Source organism: Lissotriton helveticus, chromosome 9 (assembly GCF_964261635.1).
Source record: "Lissotriton helveticus chromosome 9, aLisHel1.1, whole genome shotgun sequence".
NCBI classification, from domain to species: domain Eukaryota; kingdom Metazoa; phylum Chordata; class Amphibia; order Caudata; family Salamandridae; genus Lissotriton; species Lissotriton helveticus.
The window spans coordinates 1,209,367,103-1,209,394,950 of record NC_136070.1 but is presented as its reverse complement, the minus strand read 5'-3'; the positions used below and the strand labels follow the sequence as shown (position 1 = coordinate 1,209,394,950).

The 27,848-nt window shown below is 45.8% G+C and overlaps 1 protein-coding gene across 1 annotated transcript in view; it reads left to right on the top strand.

Moving 5' to 3' along the window:
- LOC144782354 (protein SSUH2 homolog) overlaps positions 1–27,848 on the top strand; it is a 288,587-nt gene that overhangs the window by 199,738 nt on the left and 61,001 nt on the right. The window contains exon 11 of the mRNA XM_078661672.1: positions 10,933–11,038. Coding sequence (XP_078517798.1) covers positions 10,933–11,038 — 106 coding nt within the window. The remainder of the gene's footprint in view (positions 1–10,932; positions 11,039–27,848) is intronic.

The window sequence follows — 27,848 nt, the reverse complement described above, 5'->3', positions numbered from 1 at the left end:
GGGACTTCATGGTCACTATAGACCTCAAAGACGCATACCTGCACATCCCAATGAACAGGAAGCACAAGCACATGCTCAGGTTCACCGTCGGAGAAAGCCACTACCGGTTCACGACACTGGCCTTCGGTCTAAAATCGGCACCAAGAGTTTTCACAAAGTGCCTCGCAGCAGTCGCAGCGCACCTAAGAAGGCAGGGAATACATGTATACCCTTACCTGGACGACTGGCTGGTGAAAGCAAACTCATACCAGAAATGCAAGCTGCACGCACATACAGTGACCAGCACGCTCATAAACCTGGGGTTCTCCATCCATTGGAAGAAATCATCAATGGAGCCGGAACAGGTGAAGATCTTCCTGGGAGCACAGATCAACACCTTACAGGGCAAGGTGTTCCCCAGCGAGAAGAGGGCGAGGGCGCTGGTGAAGGAAACTCGCCTCTACCGGAAGGGACAAGCTCGGACAGTGAGAACGGCGAGCAAGATCATGGGGATGATGGCATCATGCATCCACCTGGTACCGAATGTACGACTCCACATGAGACCCATTCAAGAATGGCTACAGGAGCAATGGTCACAAGCTACAGGCAGTTGGGAGGATCTAGTGGTTGTAACGCACGAAGTGCAGAAGGAGATGACATGGTGGACCATGGAGAACATAGCAAGGGGAAAGCCTCTAACGCCCCCAACGCCAACAGTGACCATCACCACAGACGCATCCCTGAAGGGATGGGGCGCTCACATGGAGGAGCTCAAGGTGAGGGGACTGTGGACACCGACGGATGCCACAAAGCACATCAATTATTTAGAATTGAAGACAATCTTCCTTGCACTGAAGGCCTTCCAAACAAGACTGTACAAGCACAAGGTATTGATACAAACAGACAACACCACTGCGATGTTCTACATCAACAAGCAGGGGGGCACACAGTCCGCACCGCTTTCAACGCTGGCGCAGGAGATATGGAGATGGGCCATCCCTCTCAAGATAGACCTGCTAGCCATACACCTACCAGGGAAGGACAACATACAAGCCGATTGACTCAGCAGGCAGACATCGGCATCCCACGAGTGGGAGCTCAATGCTCAGGAGACAAGATACCTGTTCGACAGGTGGGGGACACCATCGGTGGACCTGTTTGCCACACGCCAGAATGCAAAATGCCAAAACTTCGCATCCAGGCAGCCCGAGGAGGGGACACTGGGGAATGCCCTATGGATAGATTGGTCAAAGACATTTGCCTACGCCTTTCCCCCGATACCACTGATGCACAGAGTACTGAGCAAGTGCAGAGCGAGCAACATGACACTGATACTGGTCGCACCGCAGTGGGCGAGGCAGACCTGGTACTCGCAGATCATGGAGATGACACAGTGTGCACCCCACAGATTCAGCAGGAGGAAAGACCTACTGTCCATGCAGAACGGAGAGGTACTGCACCCAGAGCCAGAGAGCATGAGCCTAGTAGCGTGGCTCCTGAGGACATAGAGTTCGCACATTTGAGACTACCAGAAAGCACCCTGAGGGTACTTCGGGAGGCACGAAGGCCCAGCACTCGAAGGTGCTACGTTGCGAAATGGAAAAGATTCACAATATGGTGCAGACAGGAAAGACTCCACAATAAGATGAAGAGGGACTCCACAGTGCTAAGGTACCTGACGCACTTACTGGAGAAGAACCTTAGCTCATCCTCGTTAAGAGTTCACTTGGCAGCGATAGTAGCCTACACAAGGGGAGAAACGTGCAGGAGCTTCTTCACATCACAGGTGGTGAAGAGATTCCTAGAAGGAGCGAAAAGGATCGCACCACCCAAGCGGGTGCCGCCACCTGCATGGAACTTGAACACAGTCCTAACGGAACTCATGAAAGAGCCCTTTGAACCACTTCACAAGGCCTCCCTAAAGATGCTAACTATGAAAACAGCCTTCCTGGTTGCGATAACGTCCTTACGCAGAGTAAGCGAGCTTCAAGCGCTGACGCTACAAGAACCATACATACAAATACACAACGATAGAGTTGTGATGAGGACTGACCCACACTTCATGCCGAAGGTGGTATCCAATTTTCACATGAACCAGTCTATACAGATACCGAGTTTTTTCCAAAAACCCACAACCAGCGCAGAGAGAGCTCTGCACACCCTGGACGCCAGAAGGGCGGTCATGCACTACATTGAAAGGACAAAGGGGCACAGGAAAACGAAACAGTTTTTTGTGTCCTTCGCAAACAGCTTCATGGGCAAAGCAGTAACCAAAAGGACCATTGCACGATGGATCGCACAAACAATCCAACTCTGCCACAAACGGGCAGGACAGGAACTGGCTGAGGGGACACGTGCCCACTCCACCAGGAAGAAGGGCGCTACAATAGCCTTCCTGGCTAACACACCCATAGAGGACATATGCCTGGCGGCAACATGGGCTTCGGTGCACACGTTCACGAAGCACTACTGTGTGGACATACAAATGAACAAGGAAGCTCAAGTGGGACAGAAGGTGCTACAGCACATATTCAACACCCAACGCTCATCTTCCACCCAGCCGCCACAGAGATGAGAAACCGCTACAAAATCTATGCACAGCATAGTGAATCCAGAAAGATTCACGCTGCAAAACGAATAGTTTTCTTACCTGTCGGTGTAGTTTTGCAGCTTGAAGATCTTTCTGGATTCACTAGCGAACCCACCCACCTCCGCCAGAAAGATGAGGCTGGAGAGAGAAGAGGTGGTTAACTAAAGAATAGACTTGAAAGTACAAAGCGGTAAATACAAACTAAGAAGAACATTGCCATTACTTCGGAAACGAAAGAAACACGGAGAAAAAGAACCCGAAGATGGCGCCCAAGAGTGGGAGCTTCCGCAGGAAGCATGCCGACGTCACCGGAAATACACCCAAAGGGGGTGTGACGCCGACGCCCACCTGGGCAAAAGAAAAAAAAAAAAAAAAACAGAGAAAAGACTACGAATCCGGACCCAACCACAAGACCGCGGAATAATGCACAGCATAGTGAATCCAGAAAGATCTTCAAGCTGCAAAACTACACCGACAGGTAAGAAAACTATTCGCTATTGCCCAGAGTCAGAGTGGGACCCATGATTAGACTAGGCACCGAGGCGAGAATTATCAGGTCCGGGGAATTTGAGTCCAAGAGCCGCCGAGCCGGGAATTGAACCCTGGTCCCGGGCCAGACATCTGCATCAGGGTCTGCCGCTCTAACCATTGAGCCACGCTTCTCCAACATGCCGGAGTACAGATGACTTGCTGGACCTGCTACTGTCTTCTTTGGAGTGTTTTGCATTCATTTCTTTTCCAGTTCTTCCATACATTTCCCTAGTTCCAATTACCTGTGGAGAGAGATCAGACCTGATGTTAAAAGTGTGATCTTGGATTTGCGGGGTTTTCAACTTAAGCGGTGTGATTATTCTTTCACTGTGTATACAATTTTTTTTATTGTGGTGTCTTCCGATTCAGATTTAATTTAGAAGGGTCTTGGCGTACCCCTTGAATCACTGACATAAAGTGTATATAGGTATTAGCAAGAGATGTTGCTTCTTTTATTAAATTAACCACGAAAAGCTTCATATCGACTTCCCGCTCCACTCCTGTAATATTTGGTATTCCATTGTTATTGCTCCTTGCATTGTTATCCAGCTTTTCAAAAATGATTTGAAACTTCCTTATTTCTTTGTTTAAATTGTTTAATCTCTTTCACGTTCATGTTTACACTGTTGCTGACATCATGTACTGTTTTATCCGGTGTTACATAATGCTAGGTTGTACATCCTTTTTAGGTCTCGCCCTATTCCATTCCGCAGGAATGAATAGGACGAGTCTATTGCGGTGAAACCAAGAGTTAAACCACTAAGCTCTCCCAAGCGGATTTCCACGAGTGCATGTGCTCTCGTGCACGAGCTTTTGTCCGAGCCGCCTGCCTCCAAGAGCTTCACATCAAAGCCATATGTTGCTTCCCCAGCGCACTCTGCCTCACTTCTCCTCCCCCTAATTAACATCCTTGTTTATGCGGCTCGTCAAGCACCGCCCTTTAACACACGGGCCTTTACTTCTGCTTGGCGATGTGCAACTCTGTCTGTTGCTTTCCATTCCCCAGTTTGCCACCACACTGTAGCAGGGCTCCGTATCTCTTCACTTTGGATGGGTGGACTTTCACAGCCCTGTGCAACCTAACGTGCAATTCATGATATAATTCACAGTGCTGTATGTACATCAGAGTGCACTGCACACTCTTTATTTTACAACACTGAATTTCATGTACGTCACTAGTATTTCTGGATATTCCCCCTCCCGCTTCACATTTGGAGCCCTTCCCCCTACCCTCCGAGAACTAACGTAGCATTGCCCTCCCCCACCCCCTCCTTTTCCGTGTGCTTCGAGTGATGCAGAAAGAGGCACGGCCCCCCGCTCAGACCCGTTGCTTTCACAGCGCTCAGCCGCCTACTGAGATGAGCTTCTTGGCCTCTCTTGTTTGTTTTAATGTTTGGTGGGTGCGTGCGTGTTTGTTTGAATAGTTAGTAATTAGGGTTGTGAATGGATGTGTGTGTGTGTGTGTGTGTGTACACGCATGCATGAATGCATGGTTGTGAGTGTGTATGTGTGTCCCATCAGCCCCTTCCCTGCTAAATTACCAGCCACCACAGCTGAACAATGTCAAACAACGTGATTTGCAATTATTAAAGATGGCTCCAGTAATAGTCTTAAAGAATTCTTGGACCAATCGCTAAATAACCTGCATCTTGAAAACCTCTGAGCATTGCCATCTTCATATAATGTCTTTAAAAATCTAGTGAACTCCGCAACGGCTAAAATCTCTTTCTTAAAGGACACAGAAGAGTTCGCCAAAAAAAAGTTCACCCAAAAAAAGTCAAGCCTGGGCGGTCATCAACAGCTGCTCCAAATTGTCACGGGGATCGTATCTAGCCTGCACCTACCAGCACCAATTGAAACTTAAACTACTGCAGCGTCGCCTGGGCTGCCCCCATCCTTAGCGGAAAAACCCGCATGGAAATACACCGGGAATGGAGGGTGCCGCTTATTCGGGGGAAGCAAATAGAATCTTCTACACTTAACCTGCATTTGCTCCGAGTTGGCTATAGAGAGGAGGCGTCTCCTCAAGCCTTTATTTCAAAGCAAAGGAATCTGCACATGTAGGCATGCCATGATACTCTGAGGCCCAGACGACCCCATATCATCCTGTCACTATATGAAATTCTTAAACAAATTTTAACAAAAACTGCCCAAGCAGGTAAATCTCTGGATCATGGACCAGTGATTCTATCGATTAAACGAGTCCTGGCTACCTCCTCACTCTCGCTTAAATCATGGACTTTTTTTAAGCCTCGGTGAACATATCCCTATTTTCCAAACTTTCATCCTGTTTGGTGTCTCCGGGAAAGCTCTAATAAAAGCATGAAAGCCAGGCTGCTAGCAGGATTATCAGCCTAATTTCAATCTCTATGCTATCCTGGCCGTGGACTATTGGCCCCCAGGGCAAAGTGGCAGCTTGTTCCTATCAACAGTGCCATAACGTCTTTACCTGCTGAATCTTAGCCTCCCTCCCACAGGCTTCCCCAGCGTGCGCAGTGTGCGCTGGCCTCACTTCTCCTCCCCCCCCCTAATTGCTTTTTTTGACGCCCGCCAGGCCGTGAGCTACATCAAAGGGTTTGTCTCCCCGCCCCCTGCTTCACGGACGCTTCTCAGGCCACCAGCCTGCCCAATATATATATTTTTTTAAGATAGCCTCCTCTGGGTCTCGTTTAAACTTGGTAATAAATTCGGTTTTTCACTTTCGCACTCACTTCACGTTCTCTAGGTTTTCAATTTTCTGTAGTGCGGTTAATTTTAATTGTGCTGACATTCCAATCCCTTTTTCACACGTACAATAGCGAGGCAACCCGGGAGTGCTGCGCATATCTGGCGGAGTGAGGGACCATCTGGTAGAGAATAAATGTGTTGGCCTAAACTGTCAACAAACCACATCGTCGGACCAGTCTGGGGGACTTCCAATGACATAATCCCACAGCAAGGGCTTAATCTACCTCTATTCTCCTTGCAATAGGTCTCGATCACTAGTGCACGAAAGCCAGTACTTCCCTCTCTGTAGCACCCAATACATGTTCCTGTAGTGGATTACGTCGTTAATTTAGTGCATGCGATTATTTTATCCCTTGGTTGAGGCAGCATCATGCCCCAGCCGGCTTTGCTTTGCATACTGTGCTATGACAGCCACGCGCATTAGCACGACTACTTCCTGTAGGTGACTAAATCCTGTTCACCTGATAAGCTCCGACCTCTGGCCCATCCGATGTCACCAATTTATTTATTTTTATTTATTTTGAAAGTTTTATATAGCGCGAACAAGATCTTTGCAGATAACAGAGCGCTTTACAGAGGCAGGTGTAATCATCATCAAGATCAAGTTCATGTACATAGCAAAAATATTACGTATAGTACAGGTATGAGGTAGCAAGGCATAGTTGGAACGTATGACAACAAAACGCTGTAAATATACAGAGATGGAGAAAAAAGGATCTAAGCACTTTAGACTAATATAAGTCAAAACACACGTGCAGAGGAATATATAGGCTATATCATAATAAAATACTGGAATACTGTTCGCAGTGTAAGTCAAACGCATTGTTCAAGTGTATTTAGCCATAAGGATACTTTTGACTTTTTTCTTAAAAAGAAGGGAGGAGGAGATGAGCCTCGTTTCAGGAGGAAGTGCGTTCCAGATCCTGGGCGCCATTCCAGAGAAGGAGCGTTTGTAAGTTTTTTTCCTTCCGGAATCTTCGCGGTTTCAGCAGAAGATTGTTTGTGCTCCTGGTAGTTCTGGACCCGCCGGAAATTGTCAACTTATGAGTGAGGTAGCTGGGTGATTTCAGGTGAATAGCCTTGTGCGTCATGCAGGCAATTTTCAGCTGTATTCTGGCTTCAAGGGGCAGCCAGTTCAAGGATTTGAAGTCAGGGGAGATATGCGAGTGTTTTTTTGATCCAGTGATGAGTCTTGCTGCCGCGTTTAGTGAAGCTCTGAGGGGTGCAGTTGTCGTTAGGGGGAGGCCGCAGAGGGCCACGCTGCCGTAGTCTATGCGAGGAATGACTAGAGCTTGTACTGCTGTTTGGAAGTCTTTTGCTGGAAGGAAGGGTTTCAGTTTCCTCAAGGTATTTATTTGGAAGTTCGCCCCCTTGGTAGCCTTGCTGATATGCTGCTGCATGTTGAGGTTGGTGTCAAGTGTTATGCCTAAGGATTTTGCTGAGTCCACGATGGTCGGTTGGACATTGAGTGCTGTTCGGTGCTTAAGCCATGTTTGAGCGGAGGATATTTTCGAGGGAGGTGAGATTAGGAGGAACTCAGTCTTCATAGCATTGAGTTTGAGGTGGTTATCGGCCAGCCAGGATTGGGTGCTTCTGATCGTTGAGTTCAGACTCAGGATGTCTTTGGGGGAGTGTAACTTGAGATATATTTGAGTGTCATCGGCGTACATGTGAAAGTGTACATTGGATGTTTGTAGCAGGGTGGTGAGAGGTTCCATAACTAGGTTGAACAAAGTAGGGGATAGGCAGGATCCTTGAGGGACACCTAACGATACCGGTACTGGGGAAGACATCAGGTTTTTGCTCTTGAATTTTTGGGACCTGTTGTGTAGGAAGGAAGTGAACCAGCGAAGCACAGTCCCAGAGAAGCCCATTCTTGTCTTTAGGAGATCGAGTAAGTTCTCATGTTTCACTGTGTCGAATGCTGAAGAGATCAAGAAGGATGAGGAGGCAGGTATTATTTTGATCTAAGATTTGGATGGCATCGTCAATTATGTGGGTCATAGCGGTTTTAGTGCTGTGCCCAGCTCGGAAGCCTGATTGGTGTGGGTTGAGGAGATCAAACTGTTGGGATGAAGTCTTTTACGGCGTTAGCAGGAAGAGGGTCAGTGAGGTGATTGGATGGTTTTAGGGTGCTGAGTATTCTGTCAATTTCTTCTTCAGAGTAAGTGTCAAAGGATGACCAGGTCGCATTGTTTTTTAGTTTATTGGGAGTTATGCAGTTGGGTATTGAGTAAAGGCTTGCGTCATTGAGGAGGTCTCTCCTTATATTGTCAGTTTTTTTGTTAAAGAAGGATGAGAAATCTTCACAGGAAGGAGTAGTGCTCATAATGTCGACAGCTGGGGGTTGTTCCTTAGATTGAGATCGGATTAGCTCGAACAGTTTACTTAGACGGTTTTTTGCTTGGTCTAGCTGGAGTCTGAAGAACTCTGATTTTGAGCGTTTTATTTTCCTGAAAGATGCATTTCTCTTTTTCCTCAGAGTTTTAAGATGCAGTGCCGAGGGAACTGATCTCCAGATGCGCTCTGCCATTCGCATAGCCCGTCTCTCTTCATTACAAATGTCACAAAAAGATGTTAATATTTCACTTCTGTTCTTGGATTTTCGTCACAATAAAATAGACTGAACATAATCTTCACAAAAGTTATTTACAAAAGTTTAAGCTATTGCCATTATAAATTACAATCACTTTTATTTAAGTATTAATTATTTTAAAAAATTAAAAGCCATTGTTATTTGTAATATCAATACATCTAAGTCACGTAAATACAAAACATGTTGCATTACAAATGCTATAGGTGTCACATTTGCGAAAGTTATAACTATTGGCATTGTAAATGACGACTATTAATTTAGCTATTTTCAAAAACAACACATAAATAAAAAAATGGTCATTTACAAGACCAATAGCTCAAACTTTCCTAATGCGAGACCTATTGCATTGCAAATGCTTGTGTTTTTTTTCTTCCAAAATTGCACTTACTTGATAGATGTCTTTTTTTTTTTCCTTTTTTTTTCTTTTCAGAAGTTACAAGTTTGTTCATAATCTCTTCTGACAGATCTGACTGCATCTTCTAAATGCTGTCTTTGTGGGACCTTTTTTTAGCCACATCTGTCAGAGATCCTATAATTTCGGTCGTCAGTGCTATGATTTGAATTCCCTGGTAAAATATCCACAAATCTATTTACTGTCTCTACTGCTGGGATAAACGTTTCTTGTACAGTCTAACTCCATAGTGACCCACTAGATGTACCATTCCTGTGCATGGCCTATTTATTTTGGGGATCACTGGTTACCTCTCTTCCTTCTTGTCTCTGCCATTTTGAGTTCCTGACTTCTGTTTTCTGGATGGATTTTACAAAAGAATCTTTGCTAGGGTGTAGCTTTTATTCTTATATCTGACCTTGTTACAAATTTATCCTTTCCTAGCCAGCACCCCTTCCTCAGGACTTTACGTGCTGGATTTGGAGCTTGTATGGACTTTATATTTATGTAGGGATTTATCTCTCTTCAGCAGTTTTACTTTTACTCTTTTATCCAGGTACCCCCTGTTAGTATTGCAACTCCCTCTACTTTTTGTACTGCTACTGTCTAAGGCCTATTTAAAGCAAATCTGTCTGGGTAGATTATAAGGTGTATTGAACCCAGAGCCTCCCTATCAGCAGTTTCAAGATGTTCTCAGCTCTCCAAAATATGCAAATACTGAAGCTTTACCTTTAGAATGATATACCCCACCTACTGGTTTCTCCACCGAGAGTCCTTCATCACTGTGAGAATCATTAGTTTTTTTCTCATTCAGATGTCCATTATTAAGTACTAGCACCCCTTCACCAAGTTGTGATATCCAATCATGCGGTCTGAAGCACTGTTCTTTGGGCTGTGTCTAGAGTGGACTCCGCATCAATGTCCACATGCAGGCTGCACCTGTACTAATTCTGCTAATGTTTTCCCAGAAGGGAATGTACTGTGCCTCCTGCTGCAGGTCCTGAGCTTCATAAACCTAAAGAATCCACAGAAAAAAGTGTAGTTTGTATGGTCTCTACAGTGGAAACCACGGAGGGGACGGTTGGGGTAATGAATACCTCATGAATTTATTGCTGAAAAGCACATGCCCCCTCCGGTTTAGGCTCATGATGTCATTTAGATAATAGTAGCAAGTCCTCAATGCGGGTACTTATGAGCAACTAATAAAATAGGCACATTTAGTCTATTCCTTACATTTAATATATATAGTATTGGCAATTTATGCCATTTCACATCCTGACGTGAGTAAGGTGGGGATCTGTACCCCCGTCCTGAAGAAGCTATTGCTTCGAAACATGTCTACGTACATGAGAGGTATTGTACATTAAATACAAAATACCTCCACCACACACCCCTTTTACCAATGCCATCAGGGAGGCCCAATAAAAGTATTTTTAGACCTCTCGTGCCAGGTATTTTTAAATTTTTGTATTCACTCACTTTTCACTCATGACCCCACTACTCACTTAATAGCAAACATTCTCCCGCACCACACATAGTTTACATCAGTGCTCCCACGTAGTTGTTGGTCAGTAGCATGCCGCATTACGTAGAGGGATGCGAAGACCCCTATGATAAAGCATGAGACCAAGGGTCCTTTTGGTGTGTGAGGGGTATTTAAAGAACACAGTGTGCTCTCCACCACTGTAGGGACCATACAAAGTACACTTTTTTCTGTGGATTCTTTGTTTATGAAACTTGTTTCTGGGGAGGCCGAATCCACTTCCCTCTCCACTCCCCCTTTTGTTACATTTATGATGCAGGTCCTGAGCTGCCAGCGACTAGGTCTTTGACATACGTGGTGGTCTGTCATGTTCACCTGATCTGCCCCTTCCCCCATTATCAGCCATGCTAGATTATCTTAATGGTGTGACCTGAACGACTGAAAAGCTTATCTTGTTTTCTTCAGTGTTTTGTTTATATTTTATAGTGAGTATATTCTGTTGCATTTAGAGCAGTGTAATGTATTTCTCCACTCGAAGTTAACATTTGGTCTTACGTTGCATATCAAAATCTGTCCGTAAATTAAATCAGTAAATTGGTTGTTTCATATCCCCTTTTTCTATCCTTCTCAAATAGGCAAAATAATGTAAAGGAGTTTTTGGCTGATCAGAGTTGTGGATTTCCAAACGAACGCTTCAAGAAAGTAACTGGCAAACCTCTGTTTACGGATGAACAATTCATGGTAAGACCTACTTCTGCTGTAAAATTCTATTGCACATTTCTGTGTGAATTATTTATTTCTTGTGCAAGGGCAGGTAGTAATTTGGAACCTATATTTATAGCTATTTAAAACAATACCCAAAGGCATTGTCATATAAATGCCATTTTGGCTTTCATTTATTGACCAATACTTTACATAGCCTATAAATGATAAAATATTTAGTGTTGTGTGGATTCTGTAGTGTTTAAATCCTTGATTGTATGTTAGCAATTGTATACAGGTTTAATACAATTCAGATCCAGCATTGCTACTAATCCTATCTCTTTTTGATAAGGTATATCTCAATACCTAACTTTCTCACAATTTGATGATGGTGTCTGTGTAACAGATGAATCCCAAAATTAAGACTCATGTGCCGGCTATGGGTGCTAAACAGTGTAATACATGGTTGTTTTATATAGTTCCTGTAAAAACACCCACAATTCCAACAAGTAGCAAAGATTCAAAAAGGACCAGTAACAGGGACTCCAGTTGGAGATCCAAGAACCACTGCAGAGAGAAGCAATAGAGAGCGAAGGATGAATCAAACACTGGAGTATTGTTTTTTGGATCATAAAGCTCGACTTAACTCCGCATTCAATACGGGACCTATGGTTTGGTAACAAGTTCTCCCGAAGGGTCCAGATGACGAAGCTTCAAGAGGTCGTATCCTTGTTGGAGGAAGAAGACTACCTGGTAATCTTAGCTTTATATTATGTCTAATTACACAGCCCAGTACAACTTTCACATAGAAGAAACCTCAGTTTTGTGATGATTATCAGTTCAAAGTGTTGCCTTTTGCCATGAAGTTTGCACCAAGATGATTTGCCGAAACACTAGCAGTCATAACACCTTACCTCAGGAGACAGTAAATTCATGTGTATCACTACCTGGACGGCTGGCTGGTAAAGGTGAACATTTCAACCAATGCAAGGCAGATAATCAGATTAATTTATTTCATCAGCTGGGGTTCATAGTAAATCAGAAAAAATCTTCCCCATCCTACAGAAATGAATGAATCTTTCCTGGGGCAGTTAGATACATAGTAAGCAGTGAAGTACCCTGCCTTAAAAAGGATGCAAGCATTACATGACAAAACATGGTTTTATCAGACATGAGATGGTGAGGACAGTGATGAAACTATTGGCTATAACATCTTGCATTCACTTGACTGCAAACACGAAAGCAGCCATTCCTGAATAGGTCTCGTGTAAACGGCCAGTGGTCCCAAACATTGGGGAAATTGTAGCATCTAGTGATGGTTACGGACAAGGTCAGCATGTAGCCTCAGGGTATCATAATAGACGTGGGACATATGGGACAATTGAAGATAAGAGGAATGTGATCAGCCCATGAGCCGCCAAACCCATCAGTTGCTTAGGAGTTGAACACAATTCTAATGGATGACAAGACTAGTTTACCTGGACAAGCACGGACGAGAAGTCTCTTCTCCTTTTTCAAAACGGGCAGAGTTTATCTGCAAGTGGGTAATTGTAAGAAACAAATTTGATATCAAATTTCATACCAGGAGTAGAAAACACTCCAGTAGACAAGCTTAGCAGGTGGTCAAATACATCCATAAAAGGGAACTGAAGCAAGAACTAGCAAAATAAAAACTCAAATAGTGGGGAACAACCAAGGTAGACTGATTAGCAACAGCAGAAAATGGAAAATGCGAATCCTTCACATACAGGCACTACCATCCCCAGTCTCGGGGAATGCTCGGTCGATAAGCTGGGAATGTTCTTATGCTTTTCCCTCAACACCATTGATTCCCATATTGTTAAAGTACAGGCTATTCCACATGACTCCGACTCAAGTTGCTGCAAGTGGGGGGCCTTATCAAGAGTGTTTGTCTTGCATAATACAGGAAACACAGGGTCTTTATTCAAAGATCTCAATGCACCCAGACACCCTAACAGTGCAAATGGTGGGGTAGTGTTTCACCCAAATCCAAGAGCAGTGGTGTCACAAAACCTCACGTGGCCCTCCTACAAGAAATGCTAAAGGATGCACCATTCTCCTCACACTGGTACCCAGTTTTTCCCCTACTGTTCAAATACCTAACCACTGCAACACACCACCTAGGGTATCAATAGGAGTTTCATTAATACAGTTAAATTAAAGTTGAACATGCTGTGAAGTCAGTGGCCTCTGATAGAGACTACTAGCCACAGATTCCTTAACGTAGAATTGGGGAGAGGAGTTGGCCTAACGGCTAGGGCGCTCGACCTCGGACCTGGAGGAACTGGGTTCGAGTCTTGGTAACGACGCCAAAACCTCCTGTGATTCTGGGCAAATCACTTAATCTCCCCGTGCCTAAAATGAAAGTAACTGGAAAACGTAAAAATGTAACGTAACTGGAAAAATATGTAAAGCGCTCTGATAACTGATTCGGTTCGGGTCTAGTTCGCGCTATATAAAACTCTGCAAAAAAAAAAAAATTATCCCCAAGCGTGAGACTGGATCCGGAAACTTTTCTGCCACAGCATCCCTGCGCGCAGGGGGGACAGTACCACGTGACTCTGCATCAGGGTATAACGAAAGCCATGTTCTGTATCTTTGATTTACCAAATTGATGTTGAGGGGCTGACTGTGTCTGCCATTGATTACAATGAAACTTTTATTGTTGCGGCCCTTAATAAGAAAGTCATGATGGGGTGAATTCCAAAGGATTTGCAGATGTGACTGAAAGCCTTTGAACAAGAAGTGACGACTAAATTGTCCTTAGCAACTTCCACATGTGATTAAAAATTAGGGTTCTTCCTTCTCCTATTTAGTATTTCCCTGAGGCCACTGGTGAGAAAACACTATCTGACATGGTTCAAATCCCGGCTTCGCCAATCATTAAATGGTGAGATCCTGGTTAAGTCAATGAACATCCTTTTACCTTGCTTTCCTTGCCCTGTCAAAACAGCAAATGCCAAAAGGTGATTGCTGGAAGCTGCAGCTCTAAGGGTATAAATGCCGTCTCCATTTTGCAAAGAGTGGGCAATCTAGACCTTTTTGCAAGAGAGGCAAGGAAATGAGTAGCATTTCATGGAGGTTTGGAGAAATTACGCCACACTTTTTTAGTTTGAAAACTTTGCTTTCCCAATAAATGAGCAAGTAATCTACAGGTTTTGCACAACGTTTTAAAGTGCACCTCATTTAAAATCCCATTAGTAACAGGCCTGCTACAGTACCTTAAAGTATTATTTCTTAGCATCAGCAAATCATGCACGTCTTTTTCAGAAAACTGAGCCTAGGAAAGAAATAATGTAGACACAGAACGCAAATAATTGTGCCACACCAGATGCAGCCCCTGATTCTTTGTCCATTCTTCTTCCAGTGAGTGTTCTTATCCCATAAAATGTGAGCAATAGCAAATAAGATCCCTTTGGAATTTCGGACATTGAAGACAAAATTCTATGCAAGGGTGCAGCCATCTGGGCTAAACTGCTTGCAAGATGTGTGCCTTTTGCTTTAACATTCGAGTGCTGCTCATCTATATCTTGGGGTGCTGCCAGAAACCTAAAGTTCTATGTGCCAAAACTACTGCTTAATAAAGAAAAGGGATGCTCAGTGCACTGCTAAAACCTTCCTGGGGTTCTTATTGTTTCTGAAACTGCTCTTAGTGTCCTAACTATTGTGTGTGTGTACTTGTGGTTCGAGGCATGTGGGCTGCTAAATTCATATCTGATGCATAGATCGCCGCCTAGTGTTGGGTCCGGATGATTGCACATTGTTGTCCTGGAAGAGTCTTCGAAGTATCACGAGATAGGTGGCTCCTCCCCTGGACTACAGTGCGCATGGGCATCGACTCCATCCCCAGATTGTTTTTTTCCGCCATTGGGTTCGGATGTGGTTTCGACGTCTCCGTGTCGGAACCGATAAACTTTCATCTTAAGGCCAAAAGGCCTTCGTTACCTGCGTCGGTATTGTTTGCGTACGGTCTCGAGCGTCGTCCGACTCTCTAAGCCGGATATCTCCGGAGTCGAGTAACTCCTCGGACATCGAGGCCTTCTCGTCGCAGCAAGACCCGACGAACTTAACATGGAGCGGAGCCCGTTTAAGTTCTGCCCCGTCTGTGGATCCAAATATCCACACATCGATGTGCATCCGGTCTGTAATAAATGCCTTTCGCCGGACCACAACGAAGAAAACTGCATGGCCTGCTCCAAGTTCAGGTCCAAGAAGACGCTCAAGCTTCGGCGCGCGGTGCGCCTTGAGGCCCAGCGAGCGACCCCAGCACCCGACAACATATTCGGCGACCCCGAGGAGGAAGGCGATAGCCATCATCTCCAGATTTCGCCACCGTCGACGGAGGTCCTGGCCGATCCAGAGGAATACATCGGAGGACAGGCCCCAGACCTTGAATACGTCGAGGAGGTAGGGGACGACGAAGAAGTTTATGGGGCCGTGGAAGATAGCTCAGAGGAGGAGCTATGCCCCGAGGTCTACGTTATTGAGGCTCAGGTCACGGGATCGCCACTCGGCCTTACCCACGACCATGCACCGCTCTCCCCGGCCCCGCCTTCTAGCCCGGCCACGGACACTCAAGCGGAGCCGCCATTGCTCGTATCGAAACCGAAACCTTCGGATCCTACGGGACACAAGATGGCCGACGTTCAGTCGAAACCGAAACCTACGGACTCGACAAAACCTAAGATGGCCGACGTCCTACAAAAAATAACAAAGCCTGCTCCTTCATCGACTCCGTCGCCCTCCGGCCCACAAAAGTCGAAGAAGGCTGTTGAGTCGACAGCGCCGCAGAAGGTGCACAAAGAACCCTCCTCCAAGAAGGCCGTCCACCAGCCGTCGACCACGGTTGCTCCGGCGCGGACACCTAAACCTCTTGAGACGCCTTCGGGCGCTGCTACGGCGCCGTCCGGTAAACGCACGGCCGACCCAAAGTCGACTAAAGGCCACGACCCAAAGGCCGCTGGCTCAACGCATCGGCACAAGGATGCGGGATCTGCAGCATCGGCGCCAAAGCCTTCAACGGAGCCCCGAAGCATTGCGGCCGAAGATTCGTCGACGCCAATACCGTCGACACCACGCAACCCCGACGCCACCGAGGATCGGCCGTCGGTTCCGAAACCCTCTGCCTCCTTTACAAAGCAGGTTCCTGACTCCCTTAAACGTATACAGGAAAAGACATTGTCGTCCACGGCTTCCACGCCATCGGCTCCGAAATCGGTGGACACACCTCAGAAGTCCTCAAGCAAGCTTCTTTACACTCTGCCACCGAAGGTGGCCCCAAAGGCCTTCGCAACCACGTCGGTGCCAAAACCGTCGGATCCGTCCACACCAAAAGGCATCTCGGATCCATATCTTGCCTCTGAGGAGCAATCTGCGCATTGCATCGATGCCCACACAGGGAAATTGACCCTTTATAAAAGGAAAATCACTTCCCAACCACTGGAATCGTATGTTATTCCACTGAAGAAGAAGAGGCCGGCACAAGACATTCCTTTACTTGTTGAGCCTATTCTGCCACCACCGAGAAGGAGTCCATCGCCTTCCCCCAACCAATCAGGAGGGGATGATGATGACCAACAAGACCAATACAATTTCCCAGTGGACAATGACCCTGATGTTCAGCAGGACTCATATGGCGACACTGGGGACCAAAGTGGGCATCAGGTGATACAAGATCCACAAGGCTTTGGGGCACGTACATCTCCAACAGAGGATTCTGCTGCATTTAATGCTTTACTCGAACGGGCAGCAGCAAATCATAATGTGGACATGCATGCTGACCCGGTAGAGGAAGACTTTTTATTTGACACTTTCTCCGTCTCGGAGAGAACAGTTAAAATACTTCCTATGCTTAAAGGTGTCCTTAAACATGCCCCAGAGATCTTTAAGGAACCTACCAGGGCAAGGGTGGTGAACCCACGTATAGAGAAAAAATACAGGCCAGCACCTGGAGATCCTGCATATATTCGAGGACAGTTGCCCCTAGACTCGTTGGTGGTCGCAAATGCCCGCAAGAGGGCAAACTCCCAAACAACGGGTGAAGCTCCTCCCCCAGACAAGGAGTCGGAAGTGCTTGAGGCATCGGGCAAGAGGGTGGCAGCGCAGGCTGCCAATGTATGGCGTATCGCAAACACGCAGGCACTATTGGCACGATACGATAGGGCACATTACGACACCCTAGAACAGCTCCTTCAACACCTACCTGATGAGTTTAAAGAAGCAGCCGAAACACTCATACAAGAGGGAAAGCTTATCTCCAACGCTGCAATAAAGTGTGCACTTGATGTGGCAGATACAGCGGCTAGGGGGATTAACACTAGCGTCATGTTGAGGCGACAAGCTTGGCTTCGCATATCTGGATTTAAGCCTGACATCCAAACTACAATCCTCAACCAGCCCGTCAATCCTGACACCCTGTTTGGTCCAGATGTAGACACCACCCTTGAAAAAATTAAAAAGGACAACGAGACTGCTAAGTCCATGGGGGCGCTTCAGTCTCAACAATTCAGGGGAAACACTTTTCGTCGCTCAGGAGCACGTGGTGTTACCAGAGGACAATTGGGTCAACAAACACAATACGCGAGGGGTGGTGCACAATCCTCGTACCCCAAGCAGGGTAGAGGGGGTTACAGAGGCAACAGTGCCAAGGGCAGAGGCAGAGGAAACAACAACTCCCGCTCCTCTGCCGCCAACAAACAGTGACTCTCTGTCACTGCCCCCCGACCATACAACGCCGGTCGGGGGGAGACTCCAGCAGTTCCTGCCAGTCTGGACGTCCATCACCACGGACAGGTGGGTGAGAAAACTTATCCAGTACGGTTACTGTTTGGAGTTGACATCCACTCCTCCCAACATTCCCCCAAGACACCGTCCTATGTCGGCAGAGCACTTGCACTTATTGCAGCAGGAAGTACTGGTGATGCTGCAAAAAGGCGCAATCGAGCTCGTGCCAGTGGAAGAGGAAGGCACGGGGGTCTATTCCCTGTACTTCCTCATCCCAAAGAAGGACGGATCCCTCAGACCTATTCTGGATCTACGCCCCCTCAACATGTACATACTGTCGGAACCCTTTCACATGCTGACACTGCAACAAATCCTTCCCCTGCTCAATCAAGGGGACTTCCTAGCAACCTTGGACCTCAAGGATGCTTATTTCCACATACCACTCCACCCATCCCACAGAAAATACCTCAGGTTTACCATTCTAAACAGGCACTATCAATTCAAAGTCCTGCTCTACGGGGTAACTACTGCCCCCAGAGTGTTTACAAAGTGTCTGGCGACAGTGGCGGCGCACCTCAGGAGACAGAACATACATGTCTACCCGTACCTAGACGACTGGCTTGTTCAAGCAAAGTCGGAACAACAGTGCGCCGCGGACATGTCCCACACTATTCAACTCCTTCACAGCCTGGGGTTCTCGCTAAACTACCCGAAGTCGCACCTTCAACCAGCCCATGTGCAGCAGTATCTGGGCGCGACAAACACCCTGACTGCTATGGCTCAGCCAAACCCAGTCAGAATCGACAGCATTCAGTCGCTGTGCCGAAAATTCAGACCACAACACTCCCTCCCAGCGAGAGTGTTCATGCAGTTGATAGGCATGATGGCCTCCTGCATCTTCATAGTCCCGCACGTGAGGTTGCACATGCGCCCGCTCCAAGAATGCTTGGCAAATCAGTGGACACAGGCTCAGGGACAGCTAACAGACCTAGTGTTGGTGACCGGTCGGGCATACAACTCTCTGCATTGGTGGAATCCACACAACCTTTGCAAGGGCCGACCGTTCCAAGAGCCAGTGCCACAGATAATCCTAACAACGGACGCATCTCTCCAAGGGTGGGGAGCCCATGTGCTCCACTACACTGTGCAGGGACTGTGGTCCAGCTAGCAGCAGACGTTGCACATCAACTACCTGGAATTGATGGCAATCTTCATGGCGCTGAAGTCCTTCAAAGTACATTTGTGCAACAAAGTCGTGTTGATCCGGACGGACAACATGACAGCCATGTACTACATCCAAAAGCAGGGAGGTACGCACTCTCCACAGCTGTCTCGTCTGGCTCAGAGCATGTGGAAGTGGGCCATTCAGAGGAACATCTTCCTCATTGTGGTAAATAAATAATTAAATACCTGTTCTATTTTTCGGAATAATTAATTAACAGATACCTCTAATCCTGACTCTTATTTATTGAGCTATCTTGAGTTTGCAGGTTTTAATACAGCATAAAGGACAGCAACAGGACAACCTGCACGGGAATAGGATGGCAGGGCCCGGCAGCTGCCGGGGCAGGATCTGGGATGAGCGCGCTAACTTTAATAACAGTGCACAACATATATATACTAAAACAATTGCATTACAGTTAATACAGTAGGCGTAGCAGTGGGCGGAGTTCGTAGCAGTCGCGAAAGATAAGAGTGAAGTAGGTGTAACAAGAGGCGTGTACAGGGCGTATACATAGACATGTGATGAAAACGTAACAGAATATGTCATAAATGGGGCGGAAACATGGAGGGGGCTACCTAAGGAGCTGGGACCTTTAACCTAGTGGTGCGCGCAAACTGGCAATGACGTGTTACTAGGAGGAACTGGGGGCTATGACTTCTGCACTAGAAGAGGAGACTAAAGTCTGGAGTGTCAGAGCGACATGTACCTAAAACCTATCTAGTATCTGGTGTTTAGAGAACATGTTGATAGAATCCAAAAGTTATCAGGGCAAAGGCTAACAGACTCTAAGACTGGTGCATACATTATTCTACATGTAGTGCGTGTTGAGGAATATTAAATGAACATTAATACAGTATTTCTCTTACATGGCGACGTAAAGGCTAGACTATGACTGGAACTATTGATGCGATTCAGTAGCTTAGGAATGCAGAGAAGGAGGGCTGGACTGATAACTAGAATCATAACATACTCTTGGCAGACTGGCAGGCAGAGCCAGGCCGAGCCGGGCACTGTGAGGCAGGAAGTAAGTGAAGGGTCAGGGATGCAGGTGGGGGCTGTATCGCTCCTCAGCGAGGGTTCAGGAGACAGGAGCTGAATCTGAGTCCGGGCCTTTTTTGAGGCCTAGAAACGGGGACTTTTACTGAATTAACGTGCACACTGTAAAACGTGGCAACATAGCTTTACATAGGCCTAATACTCGTAGCTTTCACGAGAACTGGAAACTGGCATACTAGAGTTGGACACAACTGGAATTGAGTCTTTAATCAATCATAAGGGAATACATATGCATATTAATCATGCACATATAACATAGGATGGGGAACACGTAGGGACACAGAACATGGCAAAATTTACTTTTCCACATTCCCTCCTTGTCATTACGTTTCCATCAGGAAACATCAATATTCATGATACCATCTATCATTTCATACAGTATCATTTGCTCGTCTATAATTGTCTTGGAACGGGACTTAGGACGGGGACTTGGAATACAGGATGTAGCACAGATGCCGCAAATCGCAGGGCCACATTGTATACATAGGCAGCAACTGAATATGATCATTACTGCTATACCTAGAAATGACAATACTTTCCATCCCCAGGCAGATATAATACTCCAGAGCCAACCGGACCATGTCCAGGTGCCTGGATTCTGGTGTAACTGATGGGCAATTTTATGAAGTCTGGTTATAGCTGAATAAACAGACGGCGCGTTATTAGAAATGAGAATGCAGCAACTAGATCCGATGACTCTACATGCTCCTCCTCTATCGGCCAGTATGACGTCAAGAACGAGACGATTTTGGAGCACGACAAATCTCATAGCAGATTGCTCTTCGGTTAAGTTACCTAGAGCAGAAGTAGTCTCATTCACTACTGCTTCAAGGGTTCTGGTTAACCTACGTATTAGCTTGCTATTCTGGATAGGTCCTATAAAGAAGAAGAAACCTCTATTGAAGTCTGTATACTGTTCTAGAGCAGTTTCAGTTTGATCGACAATCGGGGACTCGATCTCTCTTTTATGTCTAATGTGTACTAGATGTGTGTTTCTATGATAATCAGATGGGGCTAGAAAAACTGGCGGCAGTAGGAAGGCAATGTAACAGGTTCCATCCCAATCGAGGGGCAGACGAACATATGCGGTCTGACCACAAACAAAATAAGAATGACGTGAGGCTTTGAAAATAGATTTCCCACTGTCACTATACTTGACAATAGTAGTACAATCACTATGTCCTACATGTGCGGAACCATTCTTTCTGACACATAATTCGCCTTTGACTGGTAGTACTGAAATAGCAGGTAGATCTGGAGTAGTATCGGACTGAACATTCAGGACCATGAAATTCGAAGAATAATTACCTAAATCATACACTTCATTTTCTAGATCTAACCCTGTTCTATGGGTGAGACCTTGCTTGTCTGGAAAACATGTACTATTCAGAAGGGACATGTCAGTTGAGGATGACGTTAACGTGGACCATGCTCCACACGAACCATTATGTGAAAACGGATAAGGAAAAAGTGGCAGAACTCCCTTCGGTGTCTGGAAAGGGGGGAGTCGACCACACACCCAACAATTAGTGGCATTGCTGGTCTGGTGTGAATAGTGCAACATTCTAATGAATGTATTATTTCTCATAGCAAGACGATAGGATAGCTCGTGAGGAGGCAGATCACTAAATGTGTGCTCTACTGTAGCATTAGAAAACTTATTTACATGAGAAATTGGAAAACATAAATGTAATGCATAACTTGTGCAGGTAACCATGAGGCTTAGAAACAATATGAAACTTAGAAAAACGATACATCTGATAGAGTTTTGACTAACTCTCTCACTATGGGGGTCTATCTCATACATGTCAGATACCTGTCTAACCGTTTCACCCGAGGGGGACTTAGACAATTAAACTGGCTGACTTATTTTACTAGACCGGAGCTTATTTTTATACTCCTGCTGCGGAGTTTCCTCTAACAGGGGAAGTTTGGAATCAAAGTTTGTAGCGGGACAGTCCTTGAGAATAGGGCAGTCTTTAGAATTCTGGCAGTCCTTAAAAATGGAACAGTCCAATGTTTTTATGCGACATCCATGGAATTTCTTGACGTGGGACAGGTGCACCCAGCCCTTGCGGCCTTCCAGCTTCACGGCCGTGCGGGTGGTCAGAAGGACAAGTTGAGGTTGTTTCCAGCGGGGTTCCAGCGGACTTGAACGATCAAAGTTCCTCACAAGTACTAGACATCCTGGAACAATTTCATGCGGTTTCACCTCGGTATTGTCTGGAAATGTGGCGGCAACCTGTGAACGACAAGAGTGTAGGGCAGACATCAAGGAAGCTAGGTAATCTGTCAGCATATTACTGGAAACATCTGTAATACTTCGGGGTCTAGGTGTACCCCACATGTTCGGGGGGCGGCTGAATACGACCTCGTAAGGGGACAGACCTGATCTGGAATGTGCGACCATGCGCATATAAAATAAAGCGACTGGCAGAGCTACTAGCCAGTCTACACCTTTCTCTTTACAAACTTTAGCAATGCGGATTTTCAGGGTCTGATTATGTCTCTCTACGAGACCGGCTGCTTCAGGATGGCGTACACAATGAAACTTCCACTGGTACCCTAACAGAAGGGACACATGCTTCATTAACTCAGATGAGAATGGCTGGCCGTCATCTGAGTACACGACCCTATGGAGTCCATAACGAGGGAAAAATTCACGAACCAACTGCTTGGCAGTGGTCGCGGCAGTGTAATCTGGGACTGGATATGCCTCTGTCCACCTGGACAAAGCGCATACAACTACAAGGACATACTTGAAACCTCGACATCGCTCCATCTGAATATAATCCATTTGGAGGACTTCAAAAGGGTGGTCAGGAGGCTGGAATCCCCCTTGTTCCACCGGGACACTTTTACCTGGATTGAACTGACAACATATCATACAGGTACGGACTTTCTGCTTGGCTGCAGCTCGTAAATGCTTGTTGAACCAAATGTTCTGGATACTGTCTAACATGGCTTTTTCTCCTAAATGTGCAGGACTATGTGCGGTATTGATAATGACTTGAACCATTGAGTCGGGGAGAAACCATGTGGCTTTTCCCTTCGTTAACCATCCCTGATCTGTCTGGACCCCTCCTTGTTCGGACCATTTCTTGATTTCATCGGGAGTAGCATGTAACTGGATATCTATGACATCTTGTGTGGGGTCCTTAACTGTCATACAAGTAGTCGGATCTGGAGTGTGTGTCAGTGTCGTGTTAACTGGAATGTCTGGAGTCTGAGCTGTGAGCTTGGCTGTTCGGTCTGCTAGATCGTTACCTTGGGAAATAATGTCAGTGACTTTCGTATGTGCTTTGCACTTCATAATAGCGATAGCTGTCGGTAAATGTATTGCATCTAACAGAGCTTGAATAAGAAGACCATGCTGAATCTTGGTTCCATGAGAAGTCATAAAACCTCTTTCTTGCCAGAGCACTCCAAAGTCGTGTACGACTCCGAATGCATAACGTGAATCTGTGTAAATATTAACTTTCAAGTTCTTGGCACGTATGCAGGCTTGGGTCAGAGCAACTAGCTCTGCTGCTTGAGCAGACAGGGTGTCAATACGATGTGTCTCTATAACTTCAGTCTCAGTAGTCACTGCATACGCGGCTACTAGTTCTCCTGTACTTGTTCTCATACATGAACCATCCACAAAGTGTCAGGTCGGGATCAGGTAATGGAATATCTGTCAGGTCTTGTCTTGGCTTTGTCATAGTGTTAACTACTTCCACGCAGTCATGTGTGGCTGGATTTGAGGTAACTGACGGTAACAGTGTAGCGGGATTTAGAACGTTGCAGCGTCTGATTTCTATGTGTGGCTGGAACAGTGTCAATTCATAACCTGTTAAACGTGCAATAGTCAAGTGCTGGGTCTGTGTTCGGTTTAAAAGAACTTCCACGGAGTGTGGAACTTGTACTGTCAGGGAGTGTCCTAACACTATGGAATCACTTTGTCTGATAGCTAATGCTGTGGCTGCAACTGACTTGAGGCACGCAGGCAGAGCCTGGGCTACTGGATCTAATGTGCTCGAAAAATAAGCACAAGGCTTGTACTGTCCGGCTTGATCTTGTGTGAGAACAGATAATGCTGTACCTTCACGTTCTGTGACAAAAAGTGTAAAAGGCTTACTGTAGTTCGGTGTAGCTAAAACAGGTGCTTGACATAAGGCTTTCTTTAATTCATTAAAAGCAAGTGTATGTTCAGATGTCCAAGGGAGGACAGTCGATACGGCTGCCTCCTGTGTCGTTAACTGTATCAGTGGCTTGGCTAGAAATGCATACTGAGGAATCCATTGTCTGCAGTAAGAAGTGAGGACGATAAAAGCTCGTACCTCCTTCTGCGTCTTGGGCTGAGGGAGACTCGCTATTAACTGGATACGGTCAGGTGTCAACTGCCTACCCCTCTTGGACAGTAAGTGTCCTAAGTAGACCACTTGCTGGACACAGAATTGAAGCTTCGAAGGGGACACCTTGTGCCCCATCTCGGCTAGGAAATACAGGACTGTAAGTGACGCACGTTCGCAGTCACGTTCAGAACGGGCTGTGATCAGTAGATCATCGACATACTGGAGCAGGGCAGTGTCAGTTGGCATGTGAATATTGTCTAGTTGTCTCTTGAGTGCTTGACTATATATACTAGGACTTTCTGTGAAACCTTGAGGAGCTCGTGTAAATTTATAGCTCCTTCCATTTAAACAGAATCCGAAAAGGTACTGGCTGTCTGGATGAATTGGGACACTGAAAAATGCATTCTTGAGGTCTATGACAGTGAAAAATGTGGCTTCAGAATCAATGGCTGTCAATAGGGAAGAAATATCTGGAACAACTGGGTACTGGGGAATGATACATTTATTAAGTTCTCGAAGGTCAATCACTAATCGATATACTGGAGGTGCATTTGGATCAGTACGTTTCATGACTGGAATGATAGGAGAATTTCATACATTGGAGTCAGTTTCTACAACCACTCCTTGAACAATGAGCTCGTCAATAATTTTGGATAAGGCTGCTACAGCCTCAGGTGGCAATTTGTACTGTCGGATTCGTGGCAGAACTACGCCTGGTTTCAGAGTCACACGATGGGGTGTGATTTGCATACAACCTACATCAGTTGGACCTTGCGCCCATAGATGCTGCGGGACATTCAGTAATCTTGGATCAAAATCACGTAATACATAGTGACCTTTGAAGTCACGTAAAAACAAACGTACTCCTTCTGGGGAGCAGCAAATTACTGCACCTAATTCTTTCAATGTCTTAATGCCTAACAAATTTTCTGGACATGATTTCGTAAGTAGCAAATCAGTAGTTCGGGACAATGGGCCTACTTCTAGAGTAACTGGTTTCGAAATTTCATTAACTATTGGCTTTCCTGAAAATCCAAGGGAAACATTTCTAGAGCCTGAGAGCGGAGCCCCTGGAACCTCGTCATGACTGATAGTAGTCCTACTTGCCCCTGTATCAATCAGAAACTTTCTGTCTTTCCCTAATACTTGACTGTGAACATAGGGACCCTCTTGATCTACAGGTATCTCGATGAGAGGCAAGCCTACCTCCCTCTCTAGGCTGTTTCATGAATACTGCTGATACTCTGGATACTCGGACTGTGCATACTGGTACATCTGCTGTGTAACATGCTGTGTTGCAGCAATAGGCTGCGGTGCTGTAACTGTCTGTGGTGCATTCTGTGGTGACTGAGAAGTCTGTGAAACTTGTTCTTGTCTAGGCGGACGTGGTCTTTCTTTAGTCTTACCGGTAGCTATGTTGTGTTTCAGAACTGCACACTCGTTTATAAAATGACCTGGCTGTTTACAATAATTGCAGGTCCCTTTAACAGGAACTGCAGAATGACTGGCTTGATTCGGACCCCTCTTCTGACTGTCTTGAGGAACAGATTGTGCAACTAATACTTTCATTTTCGTGTCTTTCATACGTTTCCTTTCGTGATCTTGCTCTTCTCTGATTCTATTCTGGTGGTACTGGAGCATCTGTAGCATTTGGGACGGAGTATTAGCTTGCCAGGTACTTTCGACTTTCAAAACTCGGTTTTTAACTTGTGGACTTGAATTCTCGACTAGTTTAGTAACAAAAAGATGAGGGTATGACTCGCTACTCGTCTTCAATCCGCTGTTGATACTAAAACATTTCTCGAATCTAGAATAAAAATCACTAGTATCTTCGTCTGGTTTCTGTTTACAGGCTGAGATTGCATCCCAGTCTTCCTTTTTCGTGGCTAGTAATCTTGGCAAAACTTGAATCAATAACTCTGGCAATTCTTTACATTTGTCCCCAAGACCGGTACCTGGTACACGTGTATTATCTTCAGCTTCTAGAGCTGTCCAATCAATCTTTTTCTCTCCCACCTCCCATTCTTTTTCCTTGAGTTTTTCATATATGCCCGCAGGCAACAGGACCTTTAACATTTTAATTATATCTGGATACGTATATTCTCCCATACGGAGCATGTCTTTTAATTCTCGATGGAACCCTGCTGGATCTTTGTCGTGACAGGGAATTAATTTCTTCATCTCTAAGAGTTCCATCTTTGTAATCGGGGTGTAAACAAATACTCGTTGCATTTCACCACCCTGTGTCCTAACTGGGTGTACTTCTCGTAACGGATGCTGTCTGTCTATGTAAAACGGTTTACTTTCTGGGGGTGAGACGTGAACAAAATGCGGATTCAGGAACGTTCGGTATTTGTGGCGCTGTTCTAGAATGATACTAATTAAATCGGTACCTAGACCTTTCCATCTATACTGTAGTAACTCGTTTAGAACATCATGTAACGGACCTGGATCAGAATGCTGACCCTCATACAATGTGATGAGGTGCTGGATCATATACATACCCACCAGACGCTGCTCGGCTGGGGGCAATTTCAGAAACATTTGTGCCACTATTTCGTCTGGAAAAGTGGTAGAATCAGTAGCCCATCGGACTGCTGATCGGGCTAGTTCTTGTTCATGCATAGTACTAAGTTCACTATAACCGATTCGTGATTTCAGAATGTGATCGGTAGCTTGAAATACTTGCTCTAGAGAACCTTGTTCTGGTGCTAGAGAGATAACTTTCTTGTGTTCTAGACGTGAATGTCGGTCGGAAAGTCTAGTTCTACCTACATACGCTATTCTGGAGGGATTCTCGTCGTCTACCTCTTCGGTAGGAGAGTCGTCTTCTTTCTCGCTTACTTGTGCTGCTTTGCGTTTCTCGTGTAACCTTATTATTTCTTTACGGATTTTCTTGTACATACTCTCTATACTACTGAGTGTCCTGTGTCTTCCCTCGGCTATATGATCACTCCATTTTGTCAGAACTCTCATTTCGGTCGGATCTTTAGTCGGATAATCTTGTTCCCTTATTAGACAATTAATTAAAAACTTTAATAGCATGAGCTGAATCTCGGCTTTCCTTAAAGACATAACTTCGCCAATACTTTCTGGATCTGTTCCTGTACGGATGAAACGATATATTCTGTCTAGATCTTCTTTCATATTCGGTAGGGTGTCCAAATACTCGGTCACCCGTCTTACGCGCAATGAATATATAACCATACTATCATCGCCTGGGACTGGATCATAACGGCATTCGGTGAGAGCTCGCCTGATATCTGCAACGGACTGATGTTTGGGCGTACGCTGTAACGCACGTTCATGTAACTCGACTAACATTACACGTTTGTGTGGCGGCGGGGTACCAGGAGGACCTCCTCCCGCGGCCCCTAAACTGGAATCGTCGACTGATACTCTTCGTGCTGGCAGAGTGACCGATGTAGCGGGTACTTGTACTGTAGGCTGGACCGGGGGTACCGTAACAGGTGCTGTAACAGGTGCC